The sequence below is a fragment of the Oratosquilla oratoria genome, chromosome 3, assembly GCF_046742065.1.
Source record: "Oratosquilla oratoria isolate Oo_2021 chromosome 3, ASM4674206v1, whole genome shotgun sequence".
Taxonomy (NCBI): domain Eukaryota; kingdom Metazoa; phylum Arthropoda; class Malacostraca; order Stomatopoda; family Squillidae; genus Oratosquilla; species Oratosquilla oratoria.
In genome coordinates, this window is record NC_134779.1 from 39,894,700 (window position 1) to 39,910,991 (window position 16,292).

General features: G+C 39.0%; 1 protein-coding gene across 12 annotated transcripts in view; it reads right to left on the reverse strand.

Annotated features, from left to right (window-relative positions):
* The window catches only part of LOC143021959 (uncharacterized), a 28,125-nt gene extending 12,937 nt beyond the window's left edge, over positions 1-15,188 (reverse strand). For 2 of the 12 annotated variants that reach the window (XR_012966021.1, XM_076179924.1), the window contains exons 1-5: positions 15,013-15,171; positions 14,595-14,794; positions 5,937-6,085; positions 5,080-5,163; positions 1,382-1,487 (exon numbers count right to left, since the gene is read on the reverse strand). Coding sequence is in view for 11 of the 12 variants with exons in the window: in XM_076179924.1 (XP_076036039.1) it covers positions 1,382-1,487; positions 5,080-5,163; positions 5,937-6,083 (337 nt within the window). In the remaining variant the exon portion in view is untranslated. Of the gene's footprint in view, positions 1-1,381; positions 1,488-5,079; positions 5,164-5,936; positions 6,086-14,594; positions 14,795-14,886; positions 14,906-15,012 lie in introns of those variants that run through there. The other 10 variants (XM_076179885.1, XM_076179883.1, XM_076179893.1 and 7 more) reach the window with 10 other exon arrangements.
* Between the last annotated feature and the right edge of the window lie 1,104 nt (positions 15,189-16,292).

Below are 16,292 nucleotides of genomic sequence, written 5' to 3' on the forward strand. Positions count from 1 at the left end.
GGGTTATTCTCTTAGATCCTCCTAGTCATAGTATTGAGTCCCACATGTTTTTCCGATTCCTCACATTGACTGTTACCTGCTCCAATATTCCAAGTTCATAGGGCAATGGTGAGCTCACAGCTACACATCTTCTGACATTTACTCATCATCTTCATCAAAATAAGCAGAAAAGGGACTTTAAAATATACATATAAGTTGCGCAGGTCTTTGATACCTCACATACGAAAAACATAAAAAAATAATCTTGTCTCTGAATATACGTCTTGTTACTAATTTTTGCGAAGACTGATGATCTCTTCATTTGGGAAGGGAGAGCATTATGAAATCATGGTAGCAAATTTGAAAAAAAATACACTTGAATATATAAAAAAAGTTTTCTGTACCATCTCCTAGACTAGTGTAATATTTGTTGCCTCAACTTCCACTAAGGGGAAAACCCAAAACCAACTGGCAACAGTCCTTGGACCCTCCCACATATCTCTAAAGGAAGAAAATTTGGATTTCTGTCTTATGTTATATTACAGCAGGACAGTTTCTGTGTCATTGGCTGAAAGTGGTAGATCAGTCACCAGCAGTCAGCCTCCATGTGTGAAAGGATGTAAGAAATACAGTTGAAGTTAATTAAGACCTTGAGACTAATCCAGAGATCAAGTGCCAGCCCCTCAGGGCTCCACCTCCTGATGGAGGTATAGGGGTAGACAGGTTTTGAAAATGAAAATGGGCATCACTGCTATCCATCTTGCAAGACCACCGTAAGTAGGTACCTGCCATTGATCCCTAGAAACGCTTAAATGCAGACATAATCCAATATAAAACTATAATAAAATTTAAAGCCAAATTAGTCAATTGAGAGAGAGAGAAGGAGGGAAGGAGAAAAAAAAAAAAAAAAAAAAAAAATCCCACATGCATAGGTCCTTTCCTATATACTGCAACTATATAAGCACAACGAAATAAATGCCATCATATCAGACAGGGAAGGGTGGTGAATGGGAGTGGAGTGTGTGGGGATGAAATGAGTGGGGAAAAAACCCTTGGAATGTGTATGTACAAAAGAATATTCTACTGCAGTGGTGGTGGAAAGTGAGACTTTGTACAGAGCACTGTTCTACTTAGAAGGAATTACAAACAGGGATGCCACATCAATAAGAAGTGTTGTGCATACATCAACAAAAAGATTATTGCCACTCAGAAAAGGTAATACCAGATATAATAGTTCTCACCTTAAATTCCTTTGCAAGACAAAACTAAAACCTTATCTTTTATTAAGATATTTGCAAATTATACTTCTACAGTGATATTGCAAATATAACTATTAGATTAGTATTTTTGTTATATTTCACACATCAGTCAGTTCAAAGGAGATAAAAAGGATCCACAATACCTTTCTTTTGACCAAGTGATGGTCTATCTCTACTGATACGAGTCAAATCTATCTTGCGTTCATATTGAGACCCCTTACTATGAGATGTGGCTGATGGAGTTGACAACTGCAAAATAAACGGGTTTAAGAAATAAAAATAATGACAAACGAGTTTAACAAAATAGAATTTATTTCAACACTGCTCTACAGATGCCTGTGAACTAAATGGTTTGCTGGAGTAGTATTTACTTATATACATAGTTTACACTGTGTATAGACTGGGTCAGAAGCAGTGTCGCAAGACAGCACAAGTGGCCTTGCTGTGTCTTGCGACACTGCTTCTGACCCATGGCAGTAGGCGAGATGCAGGGATGACCTGTCATTCAGAAGGAGCCAAATTAAGAGGGAGGGGGTGAATGGTAGTGGAGTATGTGGGGATGGAATGGGTGGGAGTGGATTTTATGTCTTTGTTTTTTGGCTATCTCCCTTGCAAGGGGGAAAGCCTTTGGTATATGCATGTATAGACTATTGTGTTATTCTCTGGGTAAGGTTAGGGTGGGGCAGTGTACAATGAGGTGTTAGATATCTTCTGTGTGTTTTGAATGCATTTGGAGCAGCTTGTTTTTGTGGCTAGGCCTATTATGTGTTGGTACTTAGTGCTGATTCTTGCTTCTCTTGGGACGGCTTTTTCTCTTGGGCTAATTCCTGGAGGGATAATGATGGAGAAAGTTGTTTGGTGGTCAGATTTTGAGTACTTATTTTGTGATGTGAGTGTGTGGTACAGATGGAAAGTTGTAGATATTCAAGTAGTAAGCTGCTGGTGTAGTCTTTTTGTTGTATTCAGTTAGTTGAGCCTGTGATGTAACGAGATGGGTGACCAGTGTTGAGGATTCCTGCATAAATTTGTGTATATGTTCATGTAATGTACTATGGGATGGTTTTGACTTCCGAGTGCAAGTGTTCTTTTAGGGTTATCTTAGTGAATCTTGTTATTATTCTCAATGTTTTATTTTGTACGGTGTGAAGTTGTCTATGTTTGTTTTCCTAATTTTTGGAAACCATGCTGTGGAGGTGTAGTTGAGTATAGTTCTCAAGAACTGTTTGTAGACTATGATTAGAGTTCCTTTCTGCTATTGAATGTCTGAGCTTCCAATTGATTTTACACAACATACACGTAACATAAACCAAAAGGCACTTTCCTCCTTATAGGGAGGAGTAAGCCAGTCAAGGCGTGCATCCGCCACCCATCCCACACCCATATATTTTCTCTTTCTATCTTATGTCCTTGTGGATGGCTATCCCTGTCTCCTGCACACTGCTCTGGTCAGAAGCAATGCAGCAAGACACAGCAGGGCCTGTCAGCTAGAGCTGGTTTACCCCCACCATGGCAATCCTCCTAACTAATCTACTCCAGAACTTTCGGAGCACGCAAGAAGAAATCCCTCCACACAGTATCCATTTATCTATTCCCAACCACTCTCCACTCACACCTGATATATCAGATACATGGTTTTTAATTCTACTATACTGTGCATTTACTTGATAACATAACAGCCACACAGAAGACACAGACTACCTCATACTATAATGTCCCACACAACAACACAATATCCCTTCCGTAAGTTACTTATGGTTCCACCTATGGGCTGGTTCTGATTTCCTGGAGGCTGCAGGTCTTCTGCAAGACAGACCAGGGGCAACAGATTGATTATTTGATTTACACCCCTGGAACATCCACTCCTCCATTCACTTGAAGTTACATCTGGCAGTGAATAGAGGAGTGGATATGCCAGTGAGTTATGGATCAAAGGATGCGAGTAAACATCTGGATGGAATGAAGAATGTCCCAAGAAACTGATATTTGGGGATGAGTGCAAAGAAATGGTTGTATTATGATTGTGCCCATGGTGCTGTATGGAACAAAGACCTGAAATATAAGATAAGCAAAGAGGGAAAAGTCTGTTTTTGAAGTGAAGTGTTTGAGAACTATGGGAGGTGTTACAAGATTGGACAGTGAGAAGTGTGGGGGTAAAACACAAAATGGAGAAGGAAAGAAAGAGAGCAGTTGGATTTGGGTAGATCAAGATGGTTTGGGTTTGTGGCAAGAACGTGTAAAGACCAACAGGCAAAAAGTGTGGGAACTAGAATCAAATGGAAAGAACTCGAGAGAAAAACCAGAAATTGATTGGATGAATGGGATAATGGGTCTTGGATGCATGTGGAATGCAATATATGGGAGCGAATGGAGATTGTGTAAGGATGTAACCCAGAGAGTTGTTCTTCTCATCTGCACTGTAAAATTATTTTTAATGGATGAGAAGGGGAATTACTATATAATGAAGTGGTGGTGATTAACCACCTCAAGCGGTTGGGCCCTTCTGTGGAAGCACTGAGCCTCACTGCATTGCCTTTAACCTGAGTAATGTGGTATGGAAAAGGGTGATTGTTCATCCACAAGGTGTTGATATAATAAGGGCATTAAACAAGTTTTTAATTTGCATGAAGTCTATGTAATATACTACAAAAATATCAATTTATATACACATATTTTAAAATTAAGGTAGTAAAAGATTGCACAGAAATTAAAACATTAATACAAGTTTAACACAACAGATGCAAATTTTAACATACATACATATACCAAGGCTTTTTCCCCCTTACTAGGGAGGTAGCCAAAAAGGAAAAGGCATAAAATCATTCCCACCCATTCCATCCCTTAAAACACTTCACACCCCTCCACCCTCCCTCCCTTCTGAGCACCTCCTAGATGACGGGTCATCCCTGCACCTTGTCCACTGCCCTGGGTCAGAAGCAGTGTCGCAAGACACAGCACATCCACAGCAAGGCCGCTTTATTAAATCGGCGACCACCCCTCTCCATCCCCCCATATAAAGGAGAAGACGGGGAGAAATCCCTTCAGGCTGCATCAAAATTTTGCTCACACACACTACCTCACCCACCATTCCACCTCATGCATCACAACATCTTCCATATACAACCATTCTCCATTCACCCCTGTCTTCTGTCCTCTCCCATCCTTCCTCAACAGACATTCCCCTCTTCCCCAAAGCCCCCTTCACCCCATCCATCCATCTCATCCTAGGACGTCCCCTCATGTTCACTCCCTCCACATCTGCCTTCCATACCTCCTTTACTAGTCTTTCTTCACTCATTCTTTCCATGTGTCCAAACTTTTAACACCAAGTTAAAAATATTCTCCACAACAATTATTTTTTTCAAAGAGAAAAAAGAATACAATTACATTTTCTGGAATCAGTTTAACATGCAAAGGCAAGGTTGGATAAGGCGTGCATCAAATGTTGGCCAGAACATGCTTAAAAACTGGCAAATGGCTAATCTATCTTGGCTTAACCCCTGGAACATAATAATGCGGTACAGGTTTTTTTTCATTCACTTGAGAGTTAGGGCCTGACCTGAATGAGGTTTAATCTACTGAAACCCAGTTTAGGCAAGGGCCCACCTATTAACTAAATAAAATCATTGGACACACAAAAAATCTATACAACTCATCACCATACTGAAGGCGTTAATCAAAACTTAGAGAATTTTTTTTTTTATATAAACAGGACAGAACATTACGAAAAGAATACTGAAAACATCCCCCGTGAGGAGGATGAGGATGAGGAAGGCAGAGAGAGAGAAAAAAGCTGCAACACAATACAACACACGAACACTGAAGAAACTAGCTCCCCAATCACCTTGGAAGGGATATTGATGGGCTTTGGAGGTCTTGCAGGTGGATTTGATGCTTTCTTCTTCTCACTTCCTCCTCCACTTCCAGGCTTTGCAAATGAATAAGCAACGTATATTCTAATAACTGAATTAATGCATTCCAACATCACCTATGCTCACCCCTGTCCTCTCCTTAGCTGTACTTTATAACACTTAATAAAAATAATAAGATCAGACTATCATACACAATAACAACAACAACAAATTTTTGTATAAATTTAAAGATCACAGTTATTTCAAATGTGAGGCGGTTCAATATGATTTCTAATCCTGGTAACAATCTCATACATCTTCTGCCATATACTAACACCATTCCTGCACTGCACAGCCACAAATATAATAGAAAAGGCTGTTTTGTATCATCTTCACACAAATCTATAATGGTTATGGTAACCATCTGATAATAACTTTCAAGTGACTTGAACATAACAAAGTTTAATATCTAATCTTAGCAAAACCAATAAAAAAGTAATACACCCTAAAACATTACCTTCTGATAGAAATATTTGTATGAGGGTATTGACTGCACAAATCTTATGTAGTCAATACATTTAGGACTTTAGTAACATTCCTTTAGACCACTCATGCACTTGTAGAAGAAAAGACAAAGGTAAAAATCTAACCCCTTTCATACCTCATAAATGTCCTTTTATAAACCTAAGGTGGATGCTCACAAGAGAAATTAATTGATCAGCCTAATACTACTTAATTTCTTAATATATATATATATATATATATATATATATATATATATATATATATATAAATATATATATATATATATGACACTAAAGTATAAATATATATGAAAAAAAAATCATACCTGTGCTTGCTTTCCAGGTGTAGAAGAATTGGGAAATGAAGTTTCCCTGTTGACAGGTGGCATAAAAATAACGGTTTCATCTTCATTTGTGTTGGTGGGTGAAAGTGTCAGTGTCTGAAGCTCACTGTCACTTACTTTTTTGGACATTGCTGAAATCATTCAAGTTAAAGCATTAAATCATAAATAAATATACAATCTATTCCTCTTTTTTATAACTACAGGTCCCTGACACCTCCAATCCTAACTGGAGGTGACCCAGATTTCAAATTTTCTGGTTTTCTGGACAGAGACATCCACGCGTGTATACTTTTTAAATTTCAATTCTAAGAAAACAGTTAAAATTATTCTTGGGTGCTATTTTTTTTTCTTAATCAAAGCACATGTACAGAATGCAGTACCATATGATAAGGCTGTGTAGTACATGTTCAAGTTCTAAGGAAAGTTTCACTTCTGTAAAAAAAAAAAGAGGAGGAGGGGGAGGGGGTTGAATTACAAGGTACCACTGTATTATATAAACATCTTTGCCACCTGCCCACATTTTAGTAAAACAAACACCATCATGTGTGTTTTCCCTTACTACCTCATATTGTATATATTGCCCAATCTGTTTAAACACCAAATGAATATTCAGTAACTAAAATTGTGCTGTCTATTTGATGGAAAAGTCAGTTTTTTGGGACATTTATAGGATTAAGGACAATAACCAGTTTTTTTTTTTTTTGTAACTTATTTTGTCATGTTCAGCATTAGAAGGGTGAGGGAAGCAAGTTGCATTACTGGACAGAACTTTTATACTCCACAAGTGCTCTCATTAGTATCGATCCCTCATGGAAATGGATATCCAGAGATGACATCAATTATCCATCCAAACAGTTAGGTATGTCCTAGGTTAGGTTAGATTGATAGCTTAATTATAATCTTTAATCTCACAAAGGAGGACAACAATGGCACACACCCTCAGTCATATAATTATTAATTTTAGGTATTTGTTTGTACAAGGGGATGAGGGAGGGTGGGTTCCTATGTAAATGAAGTGGCTTGCCCGGCTATGGCTGTCACTTCATCTATGAGTAGCAAAGAGGAGAGGGAAACAAATGGGTGATGGATGAAAGTGGAATGGGTGGGGGTGGATGCATGCCTTGGCTGGCTACCTTCTTTATAAGGATGATGATGACATTCCATAGACTGTCTGCCAGAGCAATCCTGTCTCCCTAAGGAATGCCATGGCTAGAACTGGGTTTTCCTATAAATCCCTTATAGAATATATGTTGTGTTATTGACATGCATAATTGTGTACAATGCAGTCTTTCATAATGCGATGAATAGTTTAGGGTGAAGCGTTATATCCTGGACGGATGTTTGCAATGCTTTCATTCATCTGCCTCTGGTAATTTAGAAGGGTTGGATGGTGGCTACTCCACAGTCTGGCCAGGTGGACTCTGTCCTCTTGAGTGAGAGAAGAATCCCAGGGATGAATGTCAGGGGGTCTGACCTGTGATAGTGTGTTGTCTTTCAGTCTGTTGATGGAGCAGTAAGTAATATGATTATGGATATGCTTCTGGAGGCAGGTATCCAATGATTGTGGAGAAAAAGAAGAGACTACTTGTCATATAGGTATTTGGGTGTTGTTTTGATGTTTCTCTGTGTGTATAGGTGTTCTGCCATGTGGTGTAGTGGTGGGCTGTGTTTCTGGAGGCTGCAGCAAGTGTTTATGTGTCTCTCATGTCAAAGTGATCAATGAATTTGAGGACTTTCATTTCATGTTGTAGATGGTCTATAGGTGTTGTATTTCTGCAACCTGTAATTATCTTTAGGGCTTTGTTCTGTATAGTCTACAGTGTTATGGTGTGTCTCAGTGAGGTTAGAGGCCCATGTGGTGATCGCATAATTCAACACTGAGCATATATATTTTTTGTTTACTGTAACAGTAGCTTTTGTTGTGTCCAAATGTTGTACATGCAAATGACTCAACACACAGTCTTTATGTTTGTAATGTGTTGTTTGAATGACATGGATGCATCATATGACTCACCCAAAAATCTTGGGCGAGTGTGTTGTATGAGGGTGTTATCAATAAAGAGGCACGGACCAGATGACATGCCAGCAGGTTTTCTTTTAAGTGTAAACATGCATTAGCTACTCCAATCTACCTACTTTGAAGAAAATTACTGGATAAGGGAGTCATACCAACAATACTGAAAGAAGGATTAATCACCCCAGCTACAAAGGTGGATAATGAGTCCTTCTAACTACTTGTCTCACCTCACACCTCACAAAGGCATTTGAGAGAGTAATTAGGAACAATCTAGTGAACTTTATAGAGAGGACAGTGCAGTTTAATCCAGGACAAGATGGGTTTTGGAAAGGATGGTCATGCCTATACCAACTCCTACACAATCACAATATTATAAACAATATGAGCAGAGGAATAAATGTTGATGTGGTCTATCTGGACTTTGCCAAAGCATTTGATAAGGTAGGACAATGGAGTGATACCACACAAAATGAAAAACATGGATGTCACTGGAAAACTGGGAATATAGCTCCATGAATTCCTAAGTGATAAGATGCAGAAAGTAATAGTTAATGGAGTCCAGTCAAAAAGCTCAAAGGTAATCAATGAAGTGCCACTACTCTTCCTAATCATGATAAGTGACATAAACAAGGGGGTTACATCATCCAAAGTGTCCTCATTCATAGGGGATACCAGGATTCCGAAAAACTACAAAAAGATCTGGAGGGAGTGATGAAGTGATAACATGGTGTTCAACAAGAAATCTGAACTGATAAGATATGGGACAAATGAAAATCTGAAAGAGCACCAGTACACAGCGGGTGCAGAGGAAATACAAAGTAAACACTGAGAAACCTGAGAGTGTGGATGAGTGATGACTGTGGCTCCAAAGTACATATAACCCACAACTCTAGTGCTGCTCATAAACTGAGTGGGTGGATTCGCTGGACCTATAAGACAAGGAATCCTAAGCACTATCTACCTATGTGGAAGACCCTAGTAGCGTCACAGCCAGAGTATGTATGCCAGCTATGGTTTCCACACAAAGTCCAGGAGATGCAAGAACTCGAGCAGGTCCAAAAGGGTATGCCCGGGGAGGTTGGTCAAGGACTCCCTGAATTACTGGGAGAGGCTAAATCTCCTCAAGCTCTTTTCACTGCAGAGATGCAGAGAGCACTATATGGTGATTTACATCTGGAAAGTCCTGGAGGGCACAGTGCCAAACCCATCACAAAAAGAAGGTGGTGTCAAAGGGAAACACCACGCCAGGTTTGGTAGGACCTGTGAAAGAAGGTTCATAAGCAGCTGCTCCCAGCAACTGAAGACAATCCAAGTGGAAACCTCCAACTGTGCTGGCCCAAGACTCCTCAACCATCTCCCAAGAGAGATAAGGAACCTAATGGGTGTCAGCACAGAGGCTTTCAAGAGGAGGCTAGACAATTCCTGGCCAATATCCCAGATGAGCCTCCAATTCCACATGGTCCAACTTCACAAGGAGCAGCAACAAACTTGATTGCAGATCAACTCCAATATGTGAGGCTTGGGAAGAGATGTAGGAGTGGTGTGTCCTCAGACAGACCATGGTGTTGACATTGGAACTTACCTACAAGACCTTCAATTATGTATTTACCTAATTGTAGTTTACTGGAAAGGAGCAACAATTGTTGGGTCCTCTCTCCTATTCTCTAATTTTCTAACATACCTAGACTCAAATTCATGTATTTGTGTTCTGCTGTACAGGTGGTGAGAAATGTGGTTGAGGATTTTGTTGAGGTAAGAGGACCTACGCCAGATTATGGACATAGGAATCTTGGAGGTCCTGTATACAAACACAATTCCTTCCTCACCCCTCCTGTGCAATATATTGCAAAAAAAAAAAAAAAAAAAATTCTTTCTCCATTAAAACATTTTTAGACATACCCCCTCCGCTGCTGGCATAATCAGATGCATGCTGCTCTCATATCTAAACAATTGTGAGTTTGAATCCTACACTCCTTTCCTACTCCCAGTAGTGATTCTTAACCTGCCCCAACAGTCCAAATACACAGGGCAGTGCTGGCTTCAGCTGCAACTACGTCTCTCTTAACACAGGCTCTTCACTTTACTCCCCAACTACTTCCTAACAAATTTGAAAAAACAAATTTCATTAAGAAAATAATGATCTGTGTTGACCTGAGCACTCAATTTCATTACAGTAAAAGCTCTCTTATCCAGCATCACTGGGACCAAAGGCATGCCGGATACTCGAAAATTCCGGATACTTGAAGAGGTTGCTAAAGTAAGTAAAGGGGTACAGAGCTATGTCTGCAATCACCCCCTTTACTCACTATTAATGTCAGTTAACATATAGTATCACATACTCTAACATAAACAAAGCATCACATGATTGCGGAGTCACCACCTCCCTCGCCAACATACAGTTCATCACTAAACACTGACCTCTGTACTTTTCTGAAGGGGTTACTAAAATAAGTGAAGGGTTACATAAACACTATATCCCCTTCATAAACTCGGGTATTTTTCTGTTTTGCCCTTTCTCTAAATGTTTGCAAATGTCCACATTCTGCCTAAGTGTAAACACAACACGTTTCCGTTTATCAACTTTGGGCATGATGAAAGTTTACAGGGGAACACTTGAAGAAGAATGAAGCTGAACTGAGCAGAGACAACACAAATGTGGCACATGTGAGACTGAACAGCGTGGGCAGTGGGCTGTGGTGGGTGGCACGAAACTGACCCAGGCAGTGGTGTGCTCTGGTGACGGCGGGAACAATCAAAGCCTCGTGCTGGAAATTTTATTGATTTGTATTGATTTCATATAGATTTTTATACATTTTAATAATCGGAAAAATATGCCAGATACTTGAAGTTGCCGGATACCTGAATGCAGGATATGAGGGCTTTCACTGTAGTTTGAAATGGATTAACCTTATCAAAATTAATTTTGCCAATTATCATTCCAAATAATTTCTTTGCGAAAAAATATATGTTAAAAAAACAAAACAAAAAAAAAAACAGAGAAAAGGGTAAATTTTTAGAATTGCACACCTATGCAAATAAATTAAAAAGTGTAATGAGAAATAGACATCTGGGAATGGATGCTAAGAGGAGGTTATATTTACCTAGTTGTATTTTGCGGGAAAGGGAGATATGCTCATGGTGCTAACAGCACTGTACGGGGCAGAAACATGGAACATAAGGTAGAAAGAGTGAAGGAGTTTGAATGTATTTGAGATGAAATGCCTGAGAAGTATGATATGGGTTACTAGGCTCGATATAATGAGAAATGAAGAGGTGATGAAGAGAACAGGGGTGGAAAGTGAGTTGGGAGATAGGGTTGATGAAAGAGTATTAGGATGGTTTGGACATATGGAAAGGATGAGTGAAGAAAAATTAGTAAAAGAGGTGTGGAAGGCAGAGGTGGAAGGAGTGAATATGAGGGGGAGTCCTAGGATGAGATGGATGGATGGTGTAAAAGGGGTTTACAAAAGAGAGGAATGTCTGTTGAGGAAGGATGTGGGAAGGACAGAAGATAGGGGCAAATGGAGAAAGGTTGTGTATGGATGATGATGTGATGCATAAGGGGGTGAGGAAGTATGTATGAGAAATAATTTGATGCAGCCCGAAGGGATTTCTCCCCATCTTCTTTTCTGCATGAGGGGAAAGAGAGGGGGGGTCACCGAATTAATGAAGCGCCCTGGCTGTGGATGTGCTGTGTCTTGTGACACTGCTTCTGACCCAGGACAGTGGACAGGATGCAGGGATGACCAGTCATCCAGGAGGTGCCAAGATGAGAGGGAGGGAGGAGGGGAGTGGAGAATGTAGGGGATGGAATGGGTGGGAGTAGTTCCTATGCCTTTTTCTTTTTGACTATCCCCCCGTGTAAGGGGAAAAATCCTTTGATATATGTATGTACACCTACACAATATAGCAACATAAAATTAAATACTAATTTGTTAAATTATAATACATCAATGTAACATTTGTTATTCTTGGCAGAAATCAATAATAGAAAAGGTTGCTAAAAGCTATAAACAAACATACCTTGATGCTTTGACTACTTGAGATGCTATCTTTATTTTGGTAGAGGTGGAGGTCAAAGAAATTAAAATATGATAAATCTGTCTGTTTTACCCTAACCTAACCTAACTACTTACTTAAATATAATTTGCATTTAGTAAAGCAGTACCTGTAATTCTAGAGGTACTTCATCTCCAACCACCAAATCTATCATAACAAAGATGGCATCTAAAGGAGCCGACGCAACTTTATTCGTTTCTGCATAGCTTTTAGCAAAGTTTACTGATATTGGTTTCCACCAAGAAAAATAGGTCAATTTATAGTTTCACTCAACCATAGAATTTGATATGTGGCTTATGTGTTTCTGGTGAGAAATGTTGTGATATGAATGATGGTGCACATCATTTCTGTCGTAAGTGCGTACTTTTGAAGTAATTAAGTATTGAAGTTATGCACTTATGCCTACATCTCCTGAATGATCTAGGGGGACATGTGGGAAATCGGGGTTTTTGGGTGGGGGAGACTAATAAATGGAGTACTGCGCATTGCCAAACAGGTGCAAAATGAAGAAGACTAAAGAAACCCATAATAAACAAAAATATCCCTTATAGGCGGGTACTACACACGGCACCATGTTTGTTTACTAACGATTGTAAGTATTTGTGAGTAGAAGTGCTAGATTTAGGGCAGCCGCTCATGCAAGACTTTGTAACCGTAAACTAAACTAAACTAACCTAACCTAATGGAGGTGACATTACTTTACGGTTAGGAAGTCTTGCGAGGATGGAGTGGACTTCGCTAAATGTAACAGATCTAGAAAAACATTTTTCAAATTATTGGTAAAAACAAAAATGGCTACGGCTGGACTCTGCCCCTAAATATGATTTTTAATTTTTTTTTCATAAGTGTTTTTGTTTATTTAATACCTATTTTGCAATGCACATTACTCCATTCATTAGTCTTCCCCACCCAAAAACCTGATTTCCCACACCTCCCCCCAGATCGTTTGGGAGATGTAGGCACAAGTGCATAACTTCAATACTTAATTACTTCAAAAGTACGCATTTACGACGGAAATGATGTACACCATCGTTCATATCACATTTCTCACCAGAAACACACAACTCAAATGTCAAATTCTATGGTTGGGTGAAACTATAAACTGTCCGAAAAATATTCATTAGATTGATGTATTATAATTAAAAAATTAATATTTAATTTTCCAATGCTATACCACATAGGTGTGCACTTTTAGAAAAGTACCTAGAAAAGACATGCTCATTTTCACCCAACATTTACCGAGAAAAGACATGCTGATTTTCACCCAACATTTACCGAGAAAAGGCATGCTGATTTTCACCCGACAATTATATTTTCCAGTTTCTGAAGGTCATGTGTGTATAAGAATACCTATGCTAGGTAGGTCAAACACCACCAAAGGCCCCACTGTCGATGACGAGCACAATAGTGCGTCATTTTATGCGCACGCCATGCAAACGGCCAAATTTACATACCGCGGGAAATTTCATTCATACAAATGTTATGCGAGAGTATTTACTGCGATCGTAGTAAATTTCAAACAATTACATCATCAGCTACATGTCAGTACATAAAAACATAAGATAAACATGGCGGCTTGCATTCAGCAGTAAATCGAAAATTGGTTTATGTTTCAGCGTAAAAAATGTGCTAAATAAATTCAGTGTATTGGGAACTGACCAAAATGAATGGAAACTACTAGTCTCGCGGATTATTCTAATACCAAAATAAAGGCAGCATGTTACGGTAGAGCTGAGAAAACGGTGGTACTATTTTTTTTGCTATCGGGTCGGATTATCGGATAACAACATCAATGTCCATCCCGCCATCTTATTTATCACTGGTGGTATGGATCAAACTTCACTCTATTAAGTTTCTTACTATTATGTTATCAGTGTAATAAACTAAAAGTTGAATTATTTGAACTATTTTCTTTAAAATGTGTGATTTTCATGTAATTTGATCAAAGAGAAGTTACGTTTTTATCCTCTAATATTATAGATCAAACTACACTATTAAGTTTGTTACTATTGTGTTATTAGTGTAATAGATTGCATATAGTTGAATTATTCAAACTATTTTCTTTAAAATGTGTGATTTTCATGTAATTTGACTGTATTCGTAGCCGTGTTGGGTAATTTTGCAGAGGATAAAAACGTAATTCTTTGATCAAATTACATGGAAATCACACATCTTAAAAGAGAATAGGTAAAATAATGCAACCATATGCTAAATTTTTATATAAAATTGTGCCTGTCAGTAAAAACCATCATTGTTTACATTTGATCGGCGATTAGTCAGACCGCACGTTTCAGCCCGATTTCCTAGGACAAAATATTTCAGATTTAATTCCATTCAAAATGCAATATGATCTCGAGAACTAGGACAGCTAGATGGATAATTCAAATTGCATTGTACTCATAGCAACGTTTTGCATCCCATGAGAACTACTTCAGCTCAAATATCAGGAATTCCATTTTCATGTTGACCTAGCTACCTATGCCATAGGTATTCCTGTAGTCTTGTAGAGCCATGGACATAAGCTATGGCTCTAATTTTTATTATTCTACTACTCTTAAACTTACTTGGGTTTCCTTGGGTGGATTTAGTGCCTCACTCCACAGGGCCAACACGTAATGTCTCCAGCCACGAATCCACTGTAAATTACCAGAGCGTTCTGCCCATCTGGTCTTCTAAGGATATCATGATCACCTAATTCTGCCAGAAATACATATAACTGATGCTTGAATGTCTCTGTTGAACAACCAGGGCAATAGTAACACATCTGGAATGGTGAAGGGTTGAAACAAATACGATAATCAACAGAAAAATGACACGTTACTTCATCAAAATATCTAATGTAGCCTATAGACTTACGGGTTGTTTCTCGTAATTAATTTGGTTATGAGAACGCATCGAATATGTGATACATCACTGAAATTTGAACTTTCTAATATATTTACATGCACGCTACTTTAATTTGAACAAATCTGACAGTCTCACCTAAACATGTGACAAGTACGGGCAAAGCAATATTAATACATGGTTATTTCCTGTCTTGTATGTGACTAAAGTAGGGCAGTTCTCCAGTCTTTCTCCAACTTTAGTATTGTTTTGAGTTTTAATTGAGACGGTGATTCGTTTTCCTACGATGAGTTATAGACAATCAACTAGTAAAATATATTTACTTGTCACAGATGTTCCTCTTTTTTGTTACTTTTTACTTACCAGTCATTAATAGCAAACAAGACACAATTAAACCCGTACAATATTTTTTTCGTTTTTACTTTTTATGATGGAACACAATATGAAGTAACCAAGACTTCACATAAGATGATAAGCGCACATTTAGACATTAAAAAAAGAAAATAAACAAAAAAATAGATCAACCAGTAATAATAACAATGGAAAATAAAATACAAGACAAAGAAAAGTCAAACAACATTTTCCCCACTCCAGACTGAAGGTGAATATAAGGAAGAGAGACTGGAGGAAGTGGGTAATTTTTGGATACTTGGGTGCGAATGTGGTGGAAAAGGGAGAAATGGAGGTGGAGGGAGAATTTAGACTGACAGAAGCAAGTAAATGCCTTGGGGGATTAAAAAGTGCGATGAGAAATAGACATTTGGGAATAAGTGCTAAGAGGAGATTATATGAAGGATTGTGCCGACAGCATTGTATGGGACAGAAACATGGAACATAAGAGAGGAGGAGTTTAAACGTGTTTGGGATGAGATGCCTGAGAAGTATGATAGGGGTTACTAGGCTGGATATAGTGAGAAACGAGGAGGTAAGGAGGAGAACGGGGGTGGAAAGGGAGTTGAGAGATAGTGTTGATGAAAGAATATTGCGATAGTTTGGACACATGGAAATAATGAGTGAAGAAAAAATAGTAAAAGGGATGTAGAAGGCTGAGGTGAAAGGTATGAACATGAGGGGGCGACCAAGGGTGAGATGGATGGATGGGGTAAAATGGGCATTTGGAAAGAGGGGAATGTCTATTGGGGAGGGACGGGAGAAGACAGAAGATAGGGGTGAATGGAGAAGGGTTGCGTATGGATGATGCTGTGGTGCATGAAAGGGAGTGCGTGGGGGATGGGGCTGAGGGAGTATGTGTGAAAAATAAATTGACGCAGCCCGAAGGGATTTCTCCTCGTCTTCTTTTTTTCTACATGAGGGAACGAAGAGGGGGTCGCCGATTTAATGAAGCGGCGTTTCTGTGGATGTGCTGTGTCTTGCGACACTGTTTCTTAACCAGGGCAGTGGGCGAGATGCAGGGATGA